This window comes from Cloeon dipterum, chromosome 2 (genome assembly GCF_949628265.1).
Source record: "Cloeon dipterum chromosome 2, ieCloDipt1.1, whole genome shotgun sequence".
Classification (NCBI taxonomy): Eukaryota; Metazoa; Arthropoda; class Insecta; order Ephemeroptera; family Baetidae; genus Cloeon; species Cloeon dipterum.
The window spans coordinates 5,839,268-5,862,962 of NC_088787.1; the positions used below are offsets into that span (position 1 = coordinate 5,839,268).

At 38.1% G+C, this 23,695-nt stretch overlaps 2 protein-coding genes across 2 annotated transcripts; both read left to right on the plus strand.

The window, feature by feature from the left end:
- The first annotated feature begins 4,166 nt into the window (after window positions 1–4,166).
- On the plus strand, window positions 4,167–15,721 carry LOC135936586 (uncharacterized). The gene is made up of 4 exons (XM_065479454.1): window positions 4,167–4,519; window positions 14,429–14,673; window positions 14,915–15,074; window positions 15,408–15,721. The coding sequence occupies exons 1-4, from the start codon at window positions 4,248–4,250 to the stop codon at window positions 15,601–15,603; spliced, it is 873 nt and encodes a 290-aa protein (XP_065335526.1). The 5' UTR covers window positions 4,167–4,247; the 3' UTR covers window positions 15,604–15,721.
- Window positions 15,722–16,142: 421 nt separating this feature from the next.
- LOC135935668 (active breakpoint cluster region-related protein) lies at window positions 16,143–23,669 on the plus strand. The gene is made up of 17 exons (XM_065478158.1): window positions 16,143–16,829; window positions 16,917–17,052; window positions 17,412–17,696; window positions 17,748–17,949; window positions 18,137–18,271; window positions 18,324–18,509; window positions 18,979–19,158; window positions 19,211–19,369; window positions 19,527–19,649; window positions 19,969–20,154; window positions 20,858–21,037; window positions 21,324–21,563; window positions 21,885–22,031; window positions 22,084–22,250; window positions 22,313–22,452; window positions 22,510–22,756; window positions 22,928–23,669. The coding sequence occupies exons 1-17, from the start codon at window positions 16,307–16,309 to the stop codon at window positions 23,166–23,168; spliced, it is 3,477 nt and encodes a 1,158-aa protein (XP_065334230.1). The 5' UTR covers window positions 16,143–16,306; the 3' UTR covers window positions 23,169–23,669.
- Window positions 23,670–23,695: the final 26 nt, after the last annotated feature.

Below are 23,695 nucleotides of genomic sequence, written 5' to 3' on the forward strand. Positions count from 1 at the left end.
GGGGACCAGATTCGTGCGACGCGCAGATATGGCGTCCGGTGGAGTATGGCGCGAAAAAACGGTCACGTGAAAATGCGCGATCAATATTGTGACATAAGTTGCATATAACTTGTACTAATTGTGTCTTTTGGATCGTAAAAACAAACTCTTGACACTCGTACGGCAATAAAAAGAGAACTTTGTGATTCCCACATTCACACGCCATCTTGGATCTGCGCAGTGCGAACCAATTTTACCGCACATCTGACCCCCGCTGTGTAGAAAAAGGTCCTTTTTTATTAGTGCAAATTGTTTATCGATGATCCACTTTAAAAAGAAAAAGACTAAACCGAAAAAAAGGAAACAGTAATTCATTATTTGAGCGAACAACGTCGTTCCGACTGATTGTGAGCATTGACAATTTGTCGCGGCTTGAAACAAAGGAGACGAAAGGGCGGGCGGGCGAGCGAGCGCGACCGGCCCATTGAAACGTGGACTCTTTTCGCGTTTTTCGTCTTGGACCGCGCCTTGCTGCTTTCGTGCTTTCAGGCTGTCGGCCTGAAGAAAACAAGGCGAGTGCGCGCGCGAGTCGGTCAGCGTACCCCAGTGTCCTCAAAAGAAATGGTTAAACAGAATTATAAAGAGCTGGCTCTCTTTCTCTCTGCTGGCGGATACGAAGCGGCGGCGGCGGCGGAGTAATTTATAACGGTCCTCGCCGACACATGCACGAGTTCATTTGCCACACCATTGACTCGAAAATTGAACACACGCAGCACGCTTCCTTGCATTATATTTATTTTCATTGAAATTTCAGATTTATCTGCCTGCGCGCTTGTTCGCTGCCAGCGGCTCAATTGGCCTGCCATTTCGTAAATTGCTTTTGTTGTTCCGTTTAGTCTGCGGCAGTAATCTGGAATCTGGAGCATCGTTACATTTTTGGTTCAACTGTCTTTAAGGAAATTGAAAGTTATAACCCCATAACGACCTGAAGATAAATTTAGGGCAAATCTAAATTACTTTAACAATGAAAAATTTATTTTTTAAATTTATTCGAAATTTTCTGTTGAAGAGCTTACAATTTTAATTAAATCAATAGACTTTTAGAGACCGATAAAATTACATGCTTGAGAACAAAATAAAAAGAAAATCAGCGAAAAGAACTTTAGTCAAAATTGAACCATTAATTAAATTGTCCTGTCAAAATTCGATTTTTTTTAAATTATTGCTCAAAAATTCAGGAAACTTAGTTGATATTTAATTGAGTCCAAAGATTAAAATTTTAGATTGTGGTTGCTTTACACTCGTAAGAATTTCAATAATTTTTAAAATTTGTTTTTCCATAATGTCTTGATTTAAGAAAAGAAAAAACGAACCAAAACAAGGTATATTTCTAGATAAAATTAAGATTTTAGTCGTAAATAGGCTATTTAATTTGGTTTTTAGTCCTAAAATTCATGAAACGATTGTTTTATAATATGATCATATAATATGGTGTAAAAAAGAAATTTGCGTGTCTATAGTCAAATAAATTTAATGTTTCCTTACATACTAAATTGATTTGGAAGCTCACTGCTTATTTAATTCTTTTGAAAATGATTTCGAAATGCCTGTAAAATTGTTTTTCAAGGAAATCTTTAAAAAAACAAAATTTTTAAAACAAATTTTAATATAAATGAAATGGTAAAATGTAATTAAATCTGAATATTTAATGAAATAAAATTATTCTTTAATCGAAAATATTTTATTTATTAACAGAAAACAATTTAAAATTGCTATAGACATATTCTCGTTTAGTTTGAATGCAGAATGTGCTTCCTTATTGAGAGAATGTTGTGTCTGCATCATCATAATCATCACGTTTTTTATCTCTGGAACATTCATTCAATTTATTACATATAAGCAAAATCTCATGAGCGTGATGGGAAAAATTCCCGACTACAAAGAGCGAAACAGGTTTTTTTCATATTCGCAACCTTGTCTCAAAGTCACACATTTTTTGTGCCTATCTCTCGTGTGTTTAGTCGAATGGTTTTGCCAGTGAGTTACGTTCTAACTCGATTTCGAGGTTGCCGTTTTCGTCTAATAATCCGTCGTTCTGCGACCTGCTCGAAAATTCAATGCCTGCGATCATTCACGCCCAGCGACACTCCAAGGTTCGGCTCTCCAGAGCACAAAACGAGCTGGGAATTCCGCCAGAAATGTTTAGCTATGCAAATTGTATAAACACACACTGGTTTGATGCTAAAAATAATTATATGGGAAGAATAAAATGTGATAAAAAAGCATTTTTTAAATATAATTTTGCGCCTCCAATCTTCAGATTTTCAAATCTGATGAAATTTTGTGGAAATGTTGCCTTAGGAGCAGGGTTTGCCAATTTTTCAATGAGCACAGATATGCACCACTGTTTTTTGCGCAAAAAAACAGCTGAAAAACCACCAGTTTTGGGGTTTCCCGCATATTTCCTAATTTAACCCCAAAAAAGTCTTAATTTGCGCTAAAAATATCAGAAATTTCGGGAAATTACGATGGATAGAGCTAAAATTTTCGGTCTTTTCGTGAAACCAGTGGCTTCTATACTGATTTTGCAAAATCCCTATATTTGGTCATCCATCATGAGAATTTTTTATCTTCAATAAAAATGCATGTTCCGGAAAAATGTGCAAAATTACAGAAAATATGCAATGCAGGGATTTTTCCGGAAAAAAATCAGGTTTTTGCGAACCCAGCTTTAGACCTAGATAAATATTAAAAGAATAACATTTTGAGAATATTCTTAAGGGCGATTTTTCCATTTTTTTAGTGACCTAGCTTGGGACTTAGTTTCTTTTCGACGAAACCAACTTAATTCGTAGTTTAAAAAGTTAAAAAAAATCCCGCTTACCCAATTTTAATAATTCAAAATGCACAAAATGTGTAAAAATCGATACGTTTTTTCAAAATATTTTGAATTTATTGGATTAGGAAAGAATGCTCTCCAAACCTCAGAAAGATATATTTCTTGCTAAATCTCGGATTAATTCAAGTGCAAAAACCTGTAAATAAATCCATTTCTGAGCTTCTAAACTTGAAATATTTGGTAATTTGCTAGGAAAACGAGCAAAAATATTGTAAAATAATTCCATCGTTTGGGACAAATCGAAATTTCTTGCCGTTTTCTAATAAAACTAGCCTTGATGTAAAAATAATTTTTTTTTCTCAGCCTTAAAAATAAAAAATTTATTTTTTAAATTAAAATTCAAGCAAAACAAACTAATTTATTTGTTTATTAAGTCTTTGCTAAACAGGGCTTATATTTTTGTGAGGATTTCTGCAATTTAGCGCATTTTTCCAGACACGTGAATTTTTAAAGATAAAAATTCTCAAAAATAGGGATTATTTTAAAATCAGTATGAAAGCCATTGTTTTAACCAAAAGATAGAAAATTTAACTCGTAATATCGTCATTTTCCAAAATTTCTGTTTGTTTGGCGCAAAATATTATTTTTTCTGGTTTAAATTCGGAAAAATGCGGAGAAACCTAAAAATGGCGAACTCTGTTGCTAAACTGCAGAATTGTAATTGTTTAAATATAAATAACACTTTTTGTTATCGGGCAAATATTTTCCTTGGAAATTTTTTGTTACCAAGAGACTGTGGAACAAACTTTCGCGTGAATTGAAAGACATTTGAGACATTTAAATGTATAGTGAAGATTTGGTTGCTATCACGCGACTAATTGATAGTAATATTTGATGCACACACTGCATTTTGGAAATACAAAAATTACAAATTTCGTTAAATTGCTGTTCGATGTAGTAGCTGCGCGAGCACGAGCCAATATTCCATCCTGAATTGGCTGCACTTGTAAAAATGTTCCCAATAAATATAATATTAATAAAAAATTGGACATTTTCGTGGTTATAAATTCGGAAAAATGCTAAAAAAATCAAAACTGGTATTTTTTCCAGCTGCTTTTTTTATAAAATTTCAAAATTGTCAAATCCTGTTGCTATAATGCTAAAATTTAATTGTTTTTAATGATTTAAAAAATAAATAATTATCGAAATAGACGACAAAGAGACGAGAGAGCTGCGGCTGGAGGTTCTCTCTCTCTCTCTCTCTCTCTCTCTCTGGCTGGAATAAAAGGATGTCGGCGGCTCTTCTCCCACCACTGCGGGCGGCGCGGAGAAAGAGCGGAGAGACGAGTCGGAGCCGCGAGGGCAGTGCGACCTGGGCCCTGCGAGGCGCCGCACCTGAATTTCTAGCCTGCCGAGCGAGTGATCGTCGATGAAGCCGGCCGCGCTGCTGCTGCTGGCCGTGGTGGCGGCCGCCGCGTCCGCCGCGACGACGCCGGCCACGCCGGCGCTGGCCGCCTACCTGCCGTGGCGCCGCACCGACCGCACCAGCTGGTTCAAAGGGTGGAGCGGCCTCCGCATGCCCACCGGCCCCGACGGCGACGCCACCGAGCTCACCGTCGCCTACGTCCACGAGGAAACCCTCGCCATCGTCGAGCTCGGAAAGGCGCGCGCCCTCAGAAACTGCGAGCTCATTGAACTCTTGTAAGTCGTCCAGATTACTATACTTTTTTTTAATAGCTTCAATAATTCTAAGAAATTATTTTAAAACTCTGCTTTTTGGGAAAAGACAAATAAAAAAAATATTTCGTTATTAAATTTCAAATTTTTTATATTAAACAATTTTTACGAATTTGAACTGTCGATTCTGATAAGATCTTCCGTTTTTTGTGTGACCCTTAAAAATTATAAATGTTTTTGACTGGAAATTATCCACAGTAAATTTAATAAAGAAAATAACTTTTTAAAGTACTTATTCTGACATGGAAAATAAATTTTGTAACTTATTTCATTCCAAAATATAATTGAGCTCTTTTAAGTCGGAACTCCTTTTATTCCTTCTCACATTTTAATAGCTTCAAAAAATTCTATGAAATTATTTTAAAATTCTACTTCCTGGGAAATTTTATTCAGCTATATAATATTTCAATTTCTATAAATTGACTAATTTTTCCGAATTTAAACTGATGATTTTGATTTTATGTGTAACACTTAAAAACTTTAAAAATTATAGTGACTGGGAAAATTTCCAATTAAATTAAAAAGATTATTATCACAAGTATACACGCTTAAAACTATCGTTTTAGAGGGAAAATAGAATATTTTTTCTTCTTTCAACCCAAAAAAAAAATAATTGAACTCTTAGTAAGTCGAAATTCCTTTTTCCTCCTAAGTTTTTTTAATAGCCTCAAAAAATTTGAGTAAAATTATTTAAAAAATCTGCTTCTTTGGAAGTAGAATTATTTCATTTAATCTCGGCCAATATTTTAGACAGTCGCCGGCTTTACAAATCTCTGCTAAAGTAGGTTCCAATCAAGCTTTTAACACGAATATATTCAAATAAATTCGTATATATTTAATTCTGTTTTAATTCGTTCTTTTAAACAGTTTTTAAAATGAACAGTAAAACTTTTTTAATAATAAAATTAGAAACTATTTAGTTTTCTTTCTTTTCGACCTTAAAATATATTCCTACACTTTTTTAATAAATTCAATATAATTCTAAGAATTGAGGAAAAAGGTTTTTAATATATTTTATATTGTTATAATATTTAAATTTTTATGAATTTAATAATTTTGAAGAATTAAAACTGATGATTTTGTTAAGATTTTCTTTTTAAAGTGAGACTTTAAAAAACTATAAATGTTTCTGACTAGAAAAAATTCTTTCAAAATTTTAAAAAAATTTTCATTCAAAAGTATAATCGCTGAGATTAAACATCGTTTTAATTAATTCATTTCAATTTAGTTTTGAGATGAATCTTTTTAACAGATTTATAAAATCAACATTAAAAGTATTTTAATACGAAATTTGGAACATATTCGGCTCTCTTCCAGCAGAATCGATAAATTTTGACTAAAGTTCAGTTAGTTTTGTGAAGATTAAGTAGAGAGAACGTTGCATTGTTGACAGTTAATTCGAGTTTCTTGCTGTAATGTCTTACAAAATAGTTGTCTCTGTAAAATAATGAAATCAAGAGCGTGGAAAAATTAAATTTACGATTTTGGCTAAATTATAAAAATAAAACCCTTGATTTCTATCCCTCTCTTCACGACCTATTTAAATTTGTGCGAATTAATTCCCCTATAAATTGTGATTTTCAACAAAGAAACAAATGAGCCGATTTCCTCAAACATTTTATTTTCAGAAATAGAAACAATAGTTTTAATTGGACATTGGACCAAATCAAAAGTTTCTAATACAAAAAGATAGAAAAATTTCAGTGCAAGGAAATTGTTTTTTAAAAAAAGGTTGACTGGTACGCATGATTCTTGTGCGTCTCGTCACAGAGAGGGCATTTACAATGCATTTAATATGTACAACCTCTAATATATGACGTGCACGAGATTCCAGACCAAATCAACGCAGTATTGTGTAATGCAGCTGGCTTGCTAGGGATAGATAAACGCACCTTCCACTCATTGGTCTTATTTAGCACGGAACTTCATTTTAAAAATATTAACGGCCTGGAAGTACGGATTTTATTCACGCTTCAATTTTTGATTAGTTTCGAGTTTTTTACTGGTTTTGAAATGAAGAAAAGTTAATTTAATATATGATAATTAAAATTAAAACACATTACAAAGTTAAAAATAAAATTACTTAAAAAAATAAAATAAAATTTATTTCATAATTAGGATAAAACTAAAAACAAATCGTTAATTAATATTCCAAACTCATTACCCGAGTACCGCAACAACTATTTCCAAAACAAACTTTCGTCTCAAACGAGACACGCGAGTGGGAAGAAAGAGAAATATTTCTTTCCAAAATGTGCGGCATTTTTCGTTAGTCTGGAATCAGACGGTTGTCTTATTTTTTGCAGTGCTTCAACATGCCAAGCAAGTTGAAACTTAGAGCAAGCTGTGAAATTACCAAAAGTCTTCTACAAGGGGATGAGACTGTGCTATATGTCGCCTTAAGACTGTAAAAGACAACTGAAGGTTCACTGACTGACGCCCTTTTAAATTTTCCTAATTATTTTTTACTTCAATTAATGGAGTTTTGGTAGCATTTTTTTACCCTACGACCCGTAGGAACCGAGTTATTAATTTTTAAAGTTGAAAAACGCGATTTGTGACATTTCGAACTTTGGTTTTCAGGGCCCAGGCGGGGCCCTATGGGCCCGACGGCGCCAATTCTAAAACCAATCGACGCCCCATAGGGAGGCGTGTCTACCCGTGTGCGGTTTTCCAAAATGCGACCATTTTTCAAATTTTTACGATTTTTTTTTCAGCCAAAATTTTGGCACCTCCACAGATTTTCCCCGGAGATTTAGGCCTTTTAACATTTTTAAAATCCATTAAGATTCTTTTTGTCTAAAAATAGCTACAAATTATTGCATGAAAAATTGTATTTGATGAAATTTAGTAATATTTGAGTCCATCGAATGGGAAAAAACAGGAGAAAAATAGAAACAATACTAAAATTCAAGAAATAATTCAATGAATCCAGAATGCAGCTTTTTTCTATTTAAAAAATATTTTAATTTTTGCTTAAGCTTTTTCTTCAGGTCGTTAGGCTGTTTTAAATTTGTTTAAAAAGTTGATCAGTCGCATGAACCGTGTGCCACCAAATGCGTCTTAGTAACTAAACACAGCAACTTTGACTATTTAATCACGCACAGGTGAGTATCACACGAGATTCCAGACCAAATCAACGCCTTCTCGCATAACGAAGCTGGCTTGCTACTTGGAGAGATAAACGCACCTTCCACTCACTGGTCATATTTGGGGCGGAATTTCATTTTAAAAATATTAACGGCCTGGAAGTACGGATTTTATTCAATATTGAATTTTTGACTTGTTTCGAGTTTTTTACTGGTTGTGAAATAAAGAAAAGTTAAGTTAATAGGTGAAATCGAATTAAAATTCACCATGGAAATACATACAAAAATGAGGCTTATACATTTTCGCCTCTGGTGAAATAAATCGTGATGAGACAATTGATGCTCTCGTCCTGATTGGCATGCAAAGCTAACTCTTTCGAAAAATAAATGGTAACCCTGGTTAATATGTAAATTTCTGCGCATAACTCGAATGAAAATTCTGTTGCAATTTCACTGGATGGGCGCACGCGTGGGAGTGAAATTCACAGTCTAGACGTTTTCGTCTTTCGTCTTTGGCCTGGCCTTCAGCTTTCAAAAGTGAAAAATGCGCGGCCGGAGTGAAATTAGCGCTCGTCATCGTCATTACACATACAATTACGCACTGCAAAAACCAATATGCGCCTTCCATTATTTTTCTCTGAATGCGGAGATGCAGAGCGCGTCCAGCAGATCGACGCATCATCATCGTTCGTTATTACCTCACTTTTTTCAAGGCTGCGAACACGCGAGCCGAGGCAAAAGGCAAAATCGAACTAGAAAATTCGCAGCGTTGATGCCGAGAATGGAGCGAGCAAACAGCAAACCAAAATATTATTGTCGCCTGCTCCACTTTTTGCACACGCGCCAGACGCTGAACGGACAATTTCATCGACACGAAAATATTTTTTAATTCCTGCATGAGTTTTAAAAATAAAAATACATTTTTTAAATAAAGGGACGATGACGTAAAAACCTTTTCTTTGTAATGTGAATTAATTTTTGCAAGTTAAATTAAATTTAGGATTAAATAAGCATATTTATGAGCTTCGATCCAATCGTCAAAAACCCCATCTAATTTTTAAGCCCAAAATTATTTTTTAATTTTTAAAGACTGTCTTTGACGCAGTTTCTGTGCACATCAATCGATTCTTTAGGTTTAAATGAGGTAAAATTGATATTTTTTCCGACCAAAAAGGTGCAGCGCAGCGTGCGAACTTTTTTTCCCGCCAAAACAACATGAATGCAAGAAGTGCGCATGCGTGAGAGCTGGCTGGATGTGACAAAGAAGTTATTCGTACAGGCGGTCTCTCTGCAAGTGCTCAAACCAGCTGTGACGCATGCGCACTTCTTGCATTCATATTGTTTTGGCGGGAAAAAAGTTCTCACGTCGCGCTGCACTTTTTGGTCGTTAAAAATATCCATTTAAACTAATTCGACCCTCGAGAATCGATTGGTTTGCTCAGAAACTGCGTCAAAGACGGTCTTAAAGGATAAAATGAAGTTTTTATTTAATAAATTGTCGTTTTTTTCTTTTTGGGATAAGAAAATAGGAAAGAAAATATAGCTACTCTTGGACATTTTAAATTCCAAATAAAAGTAACTTATTTTGAAAGAAAATGAATTTTTTAAGCCAATTATAGTGTATGAATTTGGTATTTTCATCAAAATTTCGATAGAAAAGTGCAATTTTAATCAAAAAAACCTATAAACTTGGCTCAAATGATGAGTCTAAACCCATTTAAATCATTCATAACCGTCATTTCTAACTTTTTCCTAGAAAACTGACAGATTTGAACCAGCCTTTTAACCTTTACTGCAGAAATAATGAAAGGGTTTTCCCCGTACAGTTCAACGCACGTATTATACGTCTTTCGATTCGTGACGTCATGCAGCATTTCACGGAATCCTAAAAAAGGTGGTACATTTATATTTTATCTCTGCGCGAGAGAGCCAGCTAACTGTTTCGGTCGCCCGGCCAACAAATTGTTCAAATATATACATACATGCTGCTGGCTCTCTCATTTCCGCAACTGTATAAAAAACCAAGCGTGACAAATAAATGATGATATTCAAATTGTCCATATCATTATGCGGAGAGCCAGTAATAATAATTATATTAATACACACTATCATCGCCATCGCCAGAGACCGGAGAGGCTCTCTTTTTCTCCGTGGTTCCGAACGACACACGAACGCGTGCCCCGAGAGAAAGTTCCGTGTGTTTGCGGTGCGCTGCCGGAATCGTCAATTAACCTGCCGATGGCGTGACTCAATGCTCGCGCGGTAAAAATTATTTGTGTTGACCATGGCCAAACAGGACGCGGGGCCTCTCTGATGTTCATTTTCATAATTTGTTCCTCTCGGCGCTGCGGATGATTGTCAGATGCGATCGATTTCCAGTTTTATCGGTCAAATGGTGAAAAGAGAAATCATGTGTCAGTCGATTAAATAAGAAGGAAATCGTGTCGACATTAATTTAAATTTAAATAAAGCCTAAAATCCCTAAAATGATGATTTGAGAGAATTCAGCTTTGAAAATTATTCATTTTGGTAATTTATTTTAAAATTGAATAAAGTTTAGTGTCGTGTTGAAACGTTAAAAATTTAATCGTATTTGAATTTAATTTTTCTTTTCAATAAAAATAAAATCGTGTCATTTGCTCTGAATCGATTAGATAAAAATGTTTGAAATTTTTCCTTTCCTTTGTTCACCTTATAAATTGATCAGAAAAGCTACTTAAATCACAAAATAGATTTACATGTTTTTTTCTTTTTATATGAAATATTACGTTTCAGATTATTTGAAAACAGTCTCATGCGATAATTTGAGTGAATATTTGTCCTATTTTTCACTTCATTAAAATTAGAGGGGAGTTTTATATTTTTATTATTTCAATTTTTTGGAATAACTGCATTTGAAATCTTTGAATGTTTATCAAAATAAAAATCCACGAACAAGATTAATTTTTCAATTAACCAGTTGCATAAACCCTTAGATATTGAAGCCGCCAACAGATGGCGCAACCACAGACTTTCTTAAAAATTTTTGTTTTAAGCGGTTTTAAGGCATTTCCGCTGCGATTTCAGACTCAATCTAGCTAATTTGCTTTTTTAAATTTATTTGCTAATTTTTGACGTGCTGAAACCAAAATCGGTTCAGCCATTCGCCGTAGAAACGTTGGAAAAGATTTTTTATTTCAAAAAATAGTTTTTCCATAATTCTTCGGTGATTGGCTGAACCGATTCTGGTTTTCAGCACGTCAAAAATTAGCAAATTAATTGAAGAATGCAAATTAGCTAGATTGAGTCTGAAAACGCAGCGAAAATGCTTTAAAATCGAAAGTCTACGGTGGCGCCATCTGTTGGCGGCTTCGAACACTTAGGGTTTATGCAACTGGTGAATTGTTAAATAAAAAATGGCATGGCTCTCTATTAAGATTTTTAAATAAAATAATTGAAATTCCCCCCGTAAAATAAATAATTACAAATTAATGGATAGAAGGTTAAAATATTTTACAATGATTATTATATATGAGAACTTGATAGATTTAGATTTTTATTTAATCGCTTTCCCGCCTTTTTCAATGTGACAATTTGTTTCCAATCCAAATTTAAATGGATTTTAGCAAACTTTTCTACTATTTTCCATTTTCCCCCTGATTATAAACAGCAAATTTGCCTTTTTAACTAACAAAATGTTTATGAACAGTCAAAATAATTCTATTGTCGCCCTTTCTAATTCCACTCTTTGTTTATTTAATTTAAAATATACATTATTCGATCGGTGTTCTAAATTAATGCGATTTTAAACAGTTAAAAATATTACGCAGAAAACCGTTACTTGAAAAAATGTTTAAAAATGAGGAAAATAAAGTTAATAAACTCGCAGGTTGAACCGGTTTAAATTTTTTAGAAAATTTTTGTATTTAATCAGACGGCGAGCAACATTAATGGTCTCTTTATTTCACAATTTAGGGAAATTTTCCTAAAAATTTGCACACCATTGGATAGATCGCAAGAAGAGGGATCAAATAACGCGAAAAATTAATTTCATTTTTAAATTAGGGCAAAATTTGAAATTTAATTGGTATGCTAAAGATAAACTGTTGCTAAATTTCCCACAGCTCCACTTTAAAACGATTAAATTCACGATAAAAAAATTCATAATTCGTGCTCATTCTTGGTGCATAAAAAATAAGTTGATAAAACGCTGCATTTCCTGCCCAAAAGCAGATCGGATAATAATTATAAAGCACCATAAGAAGAGATATTAATTTTGCTTGAGGACACGTTCATGTATAATATGGTCATGACTTTTCTCCGTCATCGACATTGAACCAATTTGTATGCCGGCGTTTATGTCAGAATAATTTAACTTTATTGATTCCTCGCTCGCGCGCGCGCGCGTCCACGCATCTCCATCTCGAGAATGCGAATAATAACCTTCGTGGATTTTTTGCTTGTTTATATTTATATAAGGTGCATGCACTCTTGGCTTTTGAACGCACGTACAAGCGCTGCAACAAGCGGAAAAAGAATGGCTGTGTACGAGAGCAGTTTCTTTTTGTTTGTGAAATGCCTGCAGCGGCGGCAGAGATTGTTTTAATTGACCTGCTCTGTCTCCCGCTACTTTGCGGTTCTGTTTGTAACTGACGCAGAGTGTGTACGCCGAGCAAAATTCACTTTTGGTTGCAATTTTTTTGACCCGCTGCCTTGCGTGTTTGGGAACGTTGACTTTCACTTTCACGCTTTGGCCACCTCGATTTAAATACATTTCTTTTATCTTTGCGCCTTCGGGTCGGCATTGTGCAAGCTGAAAGTGAAATAAACAAACAAAAAACAGGTCCTTGATGGTTGGCTAATATATTGCATGATTTTTTAATGAATTTTTTAATTAAATCAAATTAGATGTTGGAGTGGAGTGATGAAACTGAAAATTTTAGTATTCTGGCTTTGACTCTGGTCTGGAAGGATTTTATAAAATGTTTAAAAATTTGTTTCAATTGTAAAATTAATCAGATTTAATAAATTAAAAATTGTTGTGCTTAAATAAGATTCAATACTTTTAAATAGTTAAATTAGAAATTAAAAATAGAACATTGATTTTTTTAATAGCGTTTTTTGAACTTTTAAAACGGCATATTTCTTTATTTATTTATACCAGACCTTGCATGCTTTTTATCCTTTCATTGGCAACTACCATAAGAACATTTCAATAGGTTCGAAACCAGTGTAATAATTTATACTATTTTTTTAAAACGCAGAAATAAAATATTTAATATTGTCATTGTGTTTTAAAATTTCTACAGTCAATAATTTAATTAAGATCCAATGAAAATCATTGAGAAAAACAAAGCGCAAATTATTTAAAAACAATAAGAAAGAGCGCCATAAATTTTTATCGGTATTTATATCTTTAAAATAAATTTTGTCGGGTCTTAGACGGTTTTAATTTTTTTAAAAATTAAATATTCTATAATCTCAGGGATAAAATGAACGTTTCTTTTTATATTAGGGAAAGCTGTTTTAATTTTAGAATTTAATTTTTTTCACGAGGCACAAACTTTATATTATTTTTTTTTAAATTTCGGATAAATTAAATCTACAAAAAGTTTAACAATTTTCAAACAAACCAAATTTTCAAATGCAGGCTTAAAAATTCCAGCTTTATTAAACACCAGTTACACAAGCCCTTGGTGTTGGAAGTCGCCAACAGATGGCGCCACCCGTTTACTTTAGTAATAAATTTAATTTTAAGGCACTACCGCTGCGATTTCAGACTCGGTCCTGCTGCTGTGCATTCTTAACTTAATTTATTTTCTTTTGACGGGCTGAAAACCAAAATCGGTCCAGCCAATCGCCGTAGAGTCGTGAAAAACTTTTTTTTAAATAACAAAATCTTTTCCAACGTTTTTACGGCGAATGGCTGGACTGATTTTGGTTTTCAGCACGTCAACAGAAAACAAATTAAGTGAAGAATGCACAGTGGCAGGATTGAGTCTCAAATCGCAGCGAAAGTGCCTTAAAATTAAATTTATTACTGAAGTATACAGTGGCGCCATCTGTTGGTCGCTTCGGACACTAAGGCTTTTATGCAACTGCTGAATTTTTAGATTTTCGAATAAAAATCTCAATATCGGACAGTTTTGGGTGATTTTAAACGGTTTTGAGCTTATTAAAAAACTTATTAAGTATTTTAAAATTTTTATTTACATATAAAAAGACGGTATATTACTTCTATAATATAACACTTTTTGTCTAACCGGTTAGATAATCCTTTTTTTCTATTTCGCCTTCTGAAGAAATGCGCGTAACCTGATTATCCGATCCGCGCTGAAAGCAGATAGATGCGGAGATTACGCGGTTCATTTCCTCGATCGCGCGCGAGACCAACGAGAATTAAGCTCACTGGAGCATTCGCGTCGCGTACTTTCTCTCAATTTGCACACATCATCTGGAGATCCAGCGCGACCTAGCTCTTTTATATTTACGTATTTATTTTCCCTTCTGCCGCGTGCGATGACACACTCGCCAGTCAACCTCATTAGCATGTCCGCGCCGCAGTGTGAAATAACCAGCACAATATAATGACGAAGATTATTTGCGTCACCTTCACCTGCACGATATGTATTGATTTCATTTTCAATGCTCGCCAGTTGAGACTTAAAAGGCGAAGGAATAATTAATCCTCGAGACTTAAATAATGCTCCTTTGTTTTAAATGGAATAAGAGAAGGGGGGAAATTTTATTAAATCGAACACTTGACGGAAAAACAGATTTTTTATTAAATAATTTAATTTTTCAGTGAGCCGAGCGACTTGGTGGTGGCGCAGTCGATGATGAGGAACACGACCAGGTTCAAAAAGGCGATCAAAATCAACTTCGACGAGATGATGGGCCTGATGGACAGCTGCCAACAGCTGCACACGCCATCCTTGGAGCAGCGGCCCGAGGCCAAGAGGATCAGCCGCAACGCCAGGAGGGTGCCCAAGAATCTGCTCTCAAACACCCTGAACAACCCTGTCGCCATTTTTAGCGGAATTGTCCCGGGTAAAATATTACAAATTATCTTTGAGCAGTTTATTTATGATTTTTAGAACTCATTTTGTTTTAAATTTGCGCCTAAAACAGTTAAAACTCGTTATTAAATACGAATTTGCCATCTGGTGGCAAGAATAAAAACATTTTAATGGCTACAGACTAGAAAAACATAAATAGTTTAGTTAATCAGCTGGTTTAAAATTATTTGTTGAAGCAAGAATTTTTCTAATACATAAATTCTTTATTCCAGGAACAAAATGGTGCGGAACAGGAGACATAGCAGCCACATACTACGATTTAGGAACGGAAAAGAGCATGGACAGGTGCTGCCGGTCACATGACCTCTGTCCAATCAAACTCCGATCGTACCAGAACAAATACAGTCTGATCAACAACTCGATATATTCCAAGTAAGCTCGGAATCATTCAAAAGTAGGAATGCTGCCAAAAATTCTCAATGAATTAAAGATTTTAAAACTCGCCGCCATTTTCTTTATTCAAATTTCTCTTGCGAACTTTGAGGAAAAATCCCAAGATGGCGGGAATTCCCGTAATCCTAGCAACTTCCATTGATATTCAGTTACATATCAAAAGTAGGCTATACTGACGTGTCCCTGAGAGCCGTGCCAAAAGGAATGAAATCTAATTTGCATAAATTACGCAGCGATTGGCAAGCCCATGCACATAGCTGGCTCTTTTGTATTCATTGTCGGTTATTGAAATTGCTGTATGTGCCATTGTAGGTCTCACTGCGAGTGCGACAGCGCGTTCTACAGATGCCTCAAGGACCTGAACAGCCCGACCGCCGACGTGATGGGCAACATTTACTTCAACATCGTGCAAGTGCCGTGCGTGGAGCACGTCGAGGACTCGAAACGCGACGCCGCGCCGGGCAAACAGCAGGCCATGCAGTTCAGCAAACAACAGCTTGCCTACTGAATCAAATGAGTGGCATTCAAGTGCGCTGGACACGAACTTTTACAAGTTTAAGTGTATACTTTAATATAGTTTATTTATTGTTCAAATTTGAATATAATAAACTCTTTTTGTAGAAAAATATGTAAACTGATTTGTATCATTTCGTTTGGCGGTTTATTGACCCTGCTCATTTGAATAGAATACAAAAAATATAATAACAGATAACAGACGGTAATAAGTCAAGGAGAATGACAGGAATTTTCCCATTGCGCAATTAAAACCGCGCTGTCGACACGTGTATCGGCTTGAATGACACGATCAAACACATCCCGTTGCACGCGGAAAAGAAAGATACACGATTAACGACGGGAAAATTCTTTGAAGAATTCCCACGGCATTTTCGCGCCGTTTGCAGCAAGAATTTTGACCGGCCAATCAGAATGCGGCGACGGCAGCGCCACTCCAATAAGGAAATGAATACACAGGGACCGGTTTATCCGCCATCTTTTTTTAAAATGCAGGGCTCGTCTAAAGAGGAAAGATGGCGCCCAGCGCGTGTCTCAGTCCGTGTCGTGTTCTCCGAGGACGATTAAGAGTCGAGCAAACAAAACAAGGCTGATAGAAAGGTTGCTGGTAGCTAGCTGGCCCTTAGGGTTGTTGATCTGCGAAGCCCCTGGCCGCTCGAGGGGATGAAGGTCGGGCGGTGAGCGTGCGGAGCGGCGAGATGAGCACGTTCGAGGACTTCCGCAAGGTGTGGGAGCAGCGGTTCCCCGGCAGCGAGCTGCCCTCCGACTGGGTGGCCGACGTCCGAGCCAACCTGAGCAAGCACAAGCAGAAGGTGCGTGCCCTGCAGGACGAGCTGGACCGCGAGCAGACGTACGTCGAGTACCTGGAGCGGCTGCTGCGCGAGCGGCACGAACCCGAGTCGAACGGCGAGGCCGTCGAGGAGCAGCAGCCGCAGCCCAAGAAGGAGCTGATGCCCGAGGACGCCGCCCTCAAGATCATCTGCGAACTGTCCCGCACCCTGGCTAAGATCGAGAACGGAGATGCCGACGAGCAGCCCGAGGAGACGGTCAAGAAGGGGCGCGCTATGTCCGACGCCTCGCACTACGTCACCGTCATCGAGGTCAACGAGGCCGACCCGAGGGCCTTGCGAAAGGCCCAAAGCGTAATCGAGGGTGAGAAGCCCAAAAAGGTGCCGCCCAAGCCCCCACCTAAGACTTTCCGCATGGACATTAAAGCATTTGGTACGTCGAAATTCGGGAAGTGACAGGAAAAAATCTCAGGGCAATTAAAATAATTTTATTAATTTCTATAAAATTAATATTGTACAGAAAACGAATGCAACGAGGAGGAAGACGGCCCTGTCGAGGCCGAGGAGACTGAAGAGGAGGCGACGACGCGGCAGCTAGTGGAGGCGGCCGACCTGATCGCCGCCTCCGTTAAAGACGAGGACGATGGCAGCTCCAGGTTGGTATCGCCCGCCGCTTATCGCTATTGATTTTGGCAAACGGCACGATTGTTGTTTGCCAAGTGAATCACTACAGCTGTACTTACTGCACTCCAATCGCTGACAAGTGCCTTTTTTTAAAGAGACACAAAATCTTAACAATTGAGTTATCAGTTTATTGACTTATTGACTCTACTCAAAAGGCTAGTCGGGAAATCAATTCAAAATTTTAAGCCGTGTTAATCCTCAGACAAACAGTATTAAATGATGTTTTTTAAAATTTTTTATTTCGATAGAAATTGACGCTGTGTCTTAAGAGATTATTAAAAATAATTAAAAACCGTCCTTAAAAAATATTTGTATATTTTTTTCCCTGCAGTAAATCTGCAAACGTGGATGAGCCGTTGTACGACCAGGTGCCGATGGACGCGGAGGGCGACTACGTATACCTGGCGACGATGGCGGCCGGCCTGGACAGGAAGGGCCACGAGAGCGGCGGCAGCATGAGCGACCTGGACGGCGAGGCGACGATGAAGTCGCGCGCCTCGGGCACCAGTGCTTGCAGTTCGGAAACGGGCACCACCGACACCGACCCTGGCATCCTCACCTCCAGTCCTGGCTCGCCCTGCATCTCGAACTACGTCAACATCGACTATTTCATCAAGTTTGAGACTTATTGATTTTTTTTTTATTTTGAATTTAATTAAATTTTTAGGCAAAATAATGCGGAGGCCATGGAGAGGACCGGGACCGGAGGCAGCAGGAGGAACGACTCGGCTGAATCGGACGAGGACGTGCCACCTTTGATGCGCACCATCTCGCATGATACGGAGGACGCCGAGGACGGCCGTGAAAAGTACGCCAGCAACTCGTCTCTCGACGTCGTTGCCCCCAGCAACTGGCGGCCTGAGTCAAAGGTTTGATCAATGATACTTTTTCCAACTAAATAATTCAATACGCCCGTAATCGAATTAATTAATTCACGTCCACATCAGGAAAAGGATATTAAAAATAGGAACAAATAAACTATTTTCAAAATAAATTAAATTTTGGTTCATAATGTTGAATTTCGTCCATTTTTAATTAAAAAAAATGTCTTTCTAGGCTTCGAGCAGGGACACGACCTCAACCAGCCGCTCAAATGTGTCTAACGAGAAGTCATCGACCAGAAAGTGCATTATAGCCAATATTATAGAGAGCGAAACGGCCTTCCTTGGAGGTCTCGGCGCTCTGTACCAGGTACTAAACTCATTTTCTGCTTTATTTTTATATTAAACGCTCGGATTTTTAGTACATGAAGGCGGTGAAGGCAACTCTGGGCACGTCGCAGCCTGTGATCTCGCAATCTGACTTCAACACGATTTTCTTCAAAGTGCCTGAGCTGTACAACATGCACAGAAAGTTCTTAGACGGTCTCAAGCGGTCTTATGAGTCTGATTCGGAAATCCCGTGCGTCGGCGAGCACTTCAAGAGTCTGGTACGCAAAATTTTTAACTCCCTACAGCTAATTTTCCATAAGGAGCATTTACGAACAGAAGAATTATTAAATTCTGTATAAATCGACTTTTTTCTTCACTGGAATACGTTTTATTATTAATATCAAAAAATTCTCTTAAAAAATCATGGGTATTCCAATCTAAAATTTATTTTTTTTTCTTTGGACACCAATTTTTTATCTTTATAAAGTGGTATAGATTTGGACCTTTCTAGCACAAATTTAGTGATTAAATACTGGGTTAAATTGGTTAGAACCGGTTTTAACCAGTTTGGCCCAAGACAATTTTGTTTTTTGGTTTTGTCACATTCACCAGGCAATGTCACTTACTGTCAGATAATTTTTTCAACATGATTTTATTAATTTTTAAGGATTTGAAAACCCAAAAAACCCGGGTTTGACCATCTGGTTAAGACCGGATTGATAAAACTCTGTACCCTACAAATTTCAGGCATTGCAAATCAATGAGTACGGCGCGTTCCTGCACAACTACGGCCGGGCGACGGACGCTGTTCGCAAGTGCGTTCAGAACAGCTCGCAGTTTGCTCAAATCATGCACAGCATCCCTGTGCGCAGCGAACGCGGCAGGATGAACGAGCAGAAGGCGTCCCTGGAGGACCTGCTGCACAAGGTTCGCGTCCGCAGACTAGTTTTAAATCTAAAACTAATCAATTGAAAAACAGCCGGTGGCGCGAATCCAGAAAAACGCGTTGGTGCTGAACGACCTGATCAAGTACACACCGGAAACCAACCCTGACCACCAGACCCTGGGCGAGGCCCTGGCCATGAACCAGTCTTTCCTGGATGAATTCAACATGATCCAGACCAAATCGATGTTTCCGGTGAGGAAAATGAGGAAATGGAAACGGATGCCGTTTTTTTATCATTGTTAAAATGATGTGAATTTTTTATTTTATTCATTTTGAAGAAGAAAATGCAGTTTTATTGAATTGTAAAATTAATATTATTTTTTCTGACGATGTGAAATTGAATTTTCAGTCGGCTGACCGTGCTCAGAGGCGGCTAGTGAAAAACTCTTTCATTGTCGAGCTGGCTGACGGACACAGGAAGCTGAGGCACCTGTTCCTCTTCAACGACGTCATCGCGTGTGCCAAATACAAGGTTAAAAAACGGATAATTGACCTGTTTGTGTGCGCTAAAAACGTAAAAGATCAAATTTATATTTTACTTCTTCATCATTTCCGCCTTATTAACACATTGTTGCTTCTACTAACATACTAATTTGTTTAATTATGATACTAACTGACTGACATGACAATCAATCTCGACTATTTTTATAAATGAAAAAAAGGAATGTATTATTTTTTGACAGTAGTGCTTGAATTCTGTATCTGAACCTGACGTAGACTCTTTACCTTCAATCTGAGGTCCGCACTTAAGAAAACTTCTCTTGCTAATTGCAAATTCTTTCCGAAAATAGGCTAGTGGACGGGACAAATTCACATTTGAACTGAAGTGGTACATTCCTCTGAGCGACATCTTGGTATACGACGAGTTTGCGGCTGAGCCGAAGGAAGCGTCTCCGGCAAGCATCGTGGCGCTCAAGTCGGCGGCCTGCACCGTTCGAGACCAAATTCTCTGGCAGGAACGGCAGCTGGATGTCAAGGTACGCCCTGATTTTAAACGTTTTATTTAATTAAATCAAAGTCTGTGATAGAAAGGCTTTATTTTATCCCTTCTCTTAACCTTCCCTAATCTTAAAATGCTTCTTTAATTTTCCTGATTTTACCCTGAGATCAATTTTTTTGTTTAAACTATTATCTGAAATCCTCTCCTCGCCTGTTACATTTTCCCGTCCTTCTTAAATACACCTGCGGTTCCTTCGATTTCCGTACCAAAAACTCTCTCATTCCGCTTTTGGCAGCGTAAATACATACACATTTCATTCCCCTTCTACGTCTCCCTTTAATTAATCTCCCTGATTGCCTTCCCCTCCACCTTTAATTCCCTCACCTCCTTAAATTGTACCTAAAACCTTTTAATTATTGCCAGGTCCCTTTGACTTCTACCTCAATAACTTTGCCCCAAATTCCCCTGCCTCTCCCTCCCCTCAACCTGACCATTTAATTTCTCCCATCTTACCCTGAAATAATTTTTTTAGAGTTCAATTCTGTTTCTATCCCCAATTAAATTTTTATGTTAAAAATTATTCCTGCCCTCCCTATTCCTGTTTTACCTTTCCCTCCTATTTTCATTGTCTTACCTTTCCCAGGTTTCCCTTTTCTTTCTCTCTTGCCAACTCTCTCTCTTTCTCATTTGGCAACGTGAAAAATAAATTCAAATCGTGATATCCTGTGCTGTGCCCGCAGAGGCACGGGGCGCGTGCCGAGAAGCAGCGGAAGAAGCTGGCCGATTTGGAGGCGCAGCTGGTGCTGGCGTCGCCAAACTTGGTCTTCAGGGTGGGACAGCGAAACCAGCGCTCCTACACTTTCTTCTTGTCCTCTGAGTTTGAACGCACGCAGTGGATCGACGCCATTCAGGCGATGCAGGTACATTATTACGCTGCTAAAAGAAATTTGTTGCTGCCAAAAGGTTTGTAGGATTTTTTCCTGATTGTTTAAAAAAAAAAATTGTAAAGCACAAAGTGATCATCTGAAGATTTACTAATTTTTTTAAAAAAACAGTGGCTTATTATAATTTAATAAATTAATATAATAGTGTTTAAAAAGGGAATTTTGTTTCCAGGTCAAATTTTATTCTCAAATAAATTGAAAATGCTTCTTTTATATTAAATTTTAACATTATTTTCCCTTAAAGATAAATTTTTCTTGGCAGACGAGTCAGTTTCCTGGTCCGAGCACGCCTGTCGGGATGAACGAGCTGCAGGCGTGGATCACGGCGTGCCGCACTTTCTTGAAAACGGACATGGGTTCGTACCTGCTGCGGTCAGGGCGGGATGAGAGTCTGCTGCTGGGCGACCTGCACGTCAAGGTGTGCCGGCTGCGTGGACTTGAAGCGCCGGCCAACCTCCTCGTCTGCCTTGAAGTCGACAGCTACGGACACTACTTCAAAAAGGTAAACTTATTTCTGTTACTGATTGAGGAGATCTAAGCCGCGAGATTTAAAATGGCGGCTGGCAACTGGCAACATTTTAAACGCGTATATAGTTTGACAGTGCTTAACGGCTTGAAGGGCTGGGAAACATTTTTTCTAATGCACTGAATAATTTTTTTACCCTTTTTCACCGGCGGCTGGCCAGATTCACGGCGATTGGCGACTAAAATAAATTTAAAACATGACTAAATAAATTCAAAAAATAAATAAAATAAATTTCTCAATTTTCAAACCTTTAAAGAATTTAAATAAATTACCAATTAATATTTCTGCACATTTCAGGCAAGGACAAAGCTAGTGTGCGGCTCGGCATCGCCGGTTTGGGACGAGGAATTCGTCGTAGAGCTGGAAGGGTCTCAAAATTTAAGGGTGCTTTTGTACGAGGAGACCGGACCGAGGGCCGTGCTGAGAGGAAGGGCCACTCAGATGGTACCAATTTATTTATTTTATTCTCAGTTTTTATTAATTAATTCTTTTCCAGCTGAGCCACTCTTGGCTCGGAAGGCAGTCCAGTCTGCGCACCGTGTCAATGCAGAACTACGAACTCGACCTTATGGTGCGGTTTGTGCCGAGCGAGGAAACTTTGCGTCGCGTCCCGACGGCAAAGGTCTCTGGCCTTTTTGGAGCCAAAATTCAACAAGTCTGCAAGTAAGGGTCACACTGGAATTTTCCTTTAATTGTTGTTTAATTAATTTTTTTTGCCAATTTAGGAGACAAAAACGTCCGGTGCCATTCATAATCACGAGCTGTGTTCGCGAAGTTGAGCGTCGAGGAATGGACGAAGTTGGGATCTACAGGGTGTCCGGCTCAGCGTCGGACCTGAGCAAGCTGAAGAAGTCTTTTGAGACAAGTAAATTTATCATTCTCTTTTTAAACTCGTCTTTGAGAAAATTAATTTAATGTGTAGACTCGTACGAAGCGGAGCAGCTGTTGAAAGAAGTGGACATTCACTCGGTGACGGGCATCCTGAAGCTGTACCTGAGGGAGCTGCCTGAGGCGCTGTTCACGGACGCCCTTTATCCCAAATTGTTTGAAATCATCAACAGTTCGGAGATGGACGCGTCGTCCAAGCGACAAAATCTGATCACCATGTTCCGGCAGCTCTCCTCGCAGAATCAGCAAATCGTTCTTTTCCTCCTGGCGCACATGTCCAAGTGAGTAACGAGTAATAATAGAGGAAATTTATTTCCAAATTAAAAAATTTAAAACAATTTTTTTTACAAATCTGTGAGACCCTTGAAACAAAGTTCAAACAACAAAAATTTCAGCGCTCAAAATATGAATTTTTCGGTCGATCTAAAACTTTGTCCTTTTTCGTGTCTCAGGGTGAACCAGCAGGAGCACGTGAACAAGATGTCGTTGCACAACTTGGCGACGGTGTTCGGGCCGACGCTGCTGCGGCCGTGCTCCAACTCGAACCAGCAGCACCGCGACCCGCTGGCCGCGGGCACGGTGGACGTAATGGCGCAGGCTGGTATCCTCTACCAATATTTGCAGTGCTTCGTCAGCGGCGAGCTGCGCACCCTGATGCCGCCGCCGCCCGGCCTGCCCTCCCAGCGCAGCTAACCCTACAAACGGAAGAGACGAAACAATATTCCTCACAGGGATCAAGACACGTAACAAACGCCAAGCACGCCAAATGCCTTGTTTTTGCTACTTTCCAGAAGTCCTTGGCGCCGAAAACACAGACAGACACACATTCTTATTTTATTTTTATATATTTAATAGATTAAACAGACTCTGGTCGCGTCGCCGATCGTAGTTTTTCATAGGGCAGCCATCCAACGAGTATGCATAGGCCATATTTTTTCCACCCCTCCCCTCCCCTCCCCTTACCCTCTACCCACCCCATCCATCCAGCTAGTGCAGCGTAGCAATTTATATACGAATATACACATATTTTGGAATAGTTATTATCTCTGTTGGTGGTGTGTGAAAATTTTTAATTTTCTAGTCAATAGAGAGATGATACCCGCTTAAGTGTTTTACAGGCAACTCTTGTATCACGATTCCAATCGATTGAATAATAAAACGACGTAGGATCAGGTTCTGAAAAGGGCTCTATCAAATGCGATTCTTTCATTTCAAATCAT

Excerpts from the sequence above, each read along its gene's own strand:
- LOC135936586 (XM_065479454.1), top strand. The coding sequence starts at position 4,248 with ATGAAGCCGGCCGCGCTGCTGCTGCTGGCCGTGGTGGCGGCCGCCGCG. Across the intron at positions 14,674-14,914 it reads TTTTAGCGGAATTGTCCCGG|GAACAAAATGGTGCGGAACA; the intron begins GTAAAATATTAC and ends TCTTTATTCCAG. Across the intron at positions 15,075-15,407 it reads AACAACTCGATATATTCCAA|GTCTCACTGCGAGTGCGACA; the intron begins GTAAGCTCGGAA and ends GTGCCATTGTAG.
- LOC135935668 (XM_065478158.1), top strand. The coding sequence starts at position 16,307 with ATGAGCACGTTCGAGGACTTCCGCAAGGTGTGGGAGCAGCGGTTCCCC. Across the intron at positions 18,272-18,323 it reads GTCTCGGCGCTCTGTACCAG|TACATGAAGGCGGTGAAGGC; the intron begins GTACTAAACTCA and ends TCGGATTTTTAG. Across the intron at positions 19,650-19,968 it reads TCGCGTGTGCCAAATACAAG|GCTAGTGGACGGGACAAATT; the intron begins GTTAAAAAACGG and ends TTCCGAAAATAG.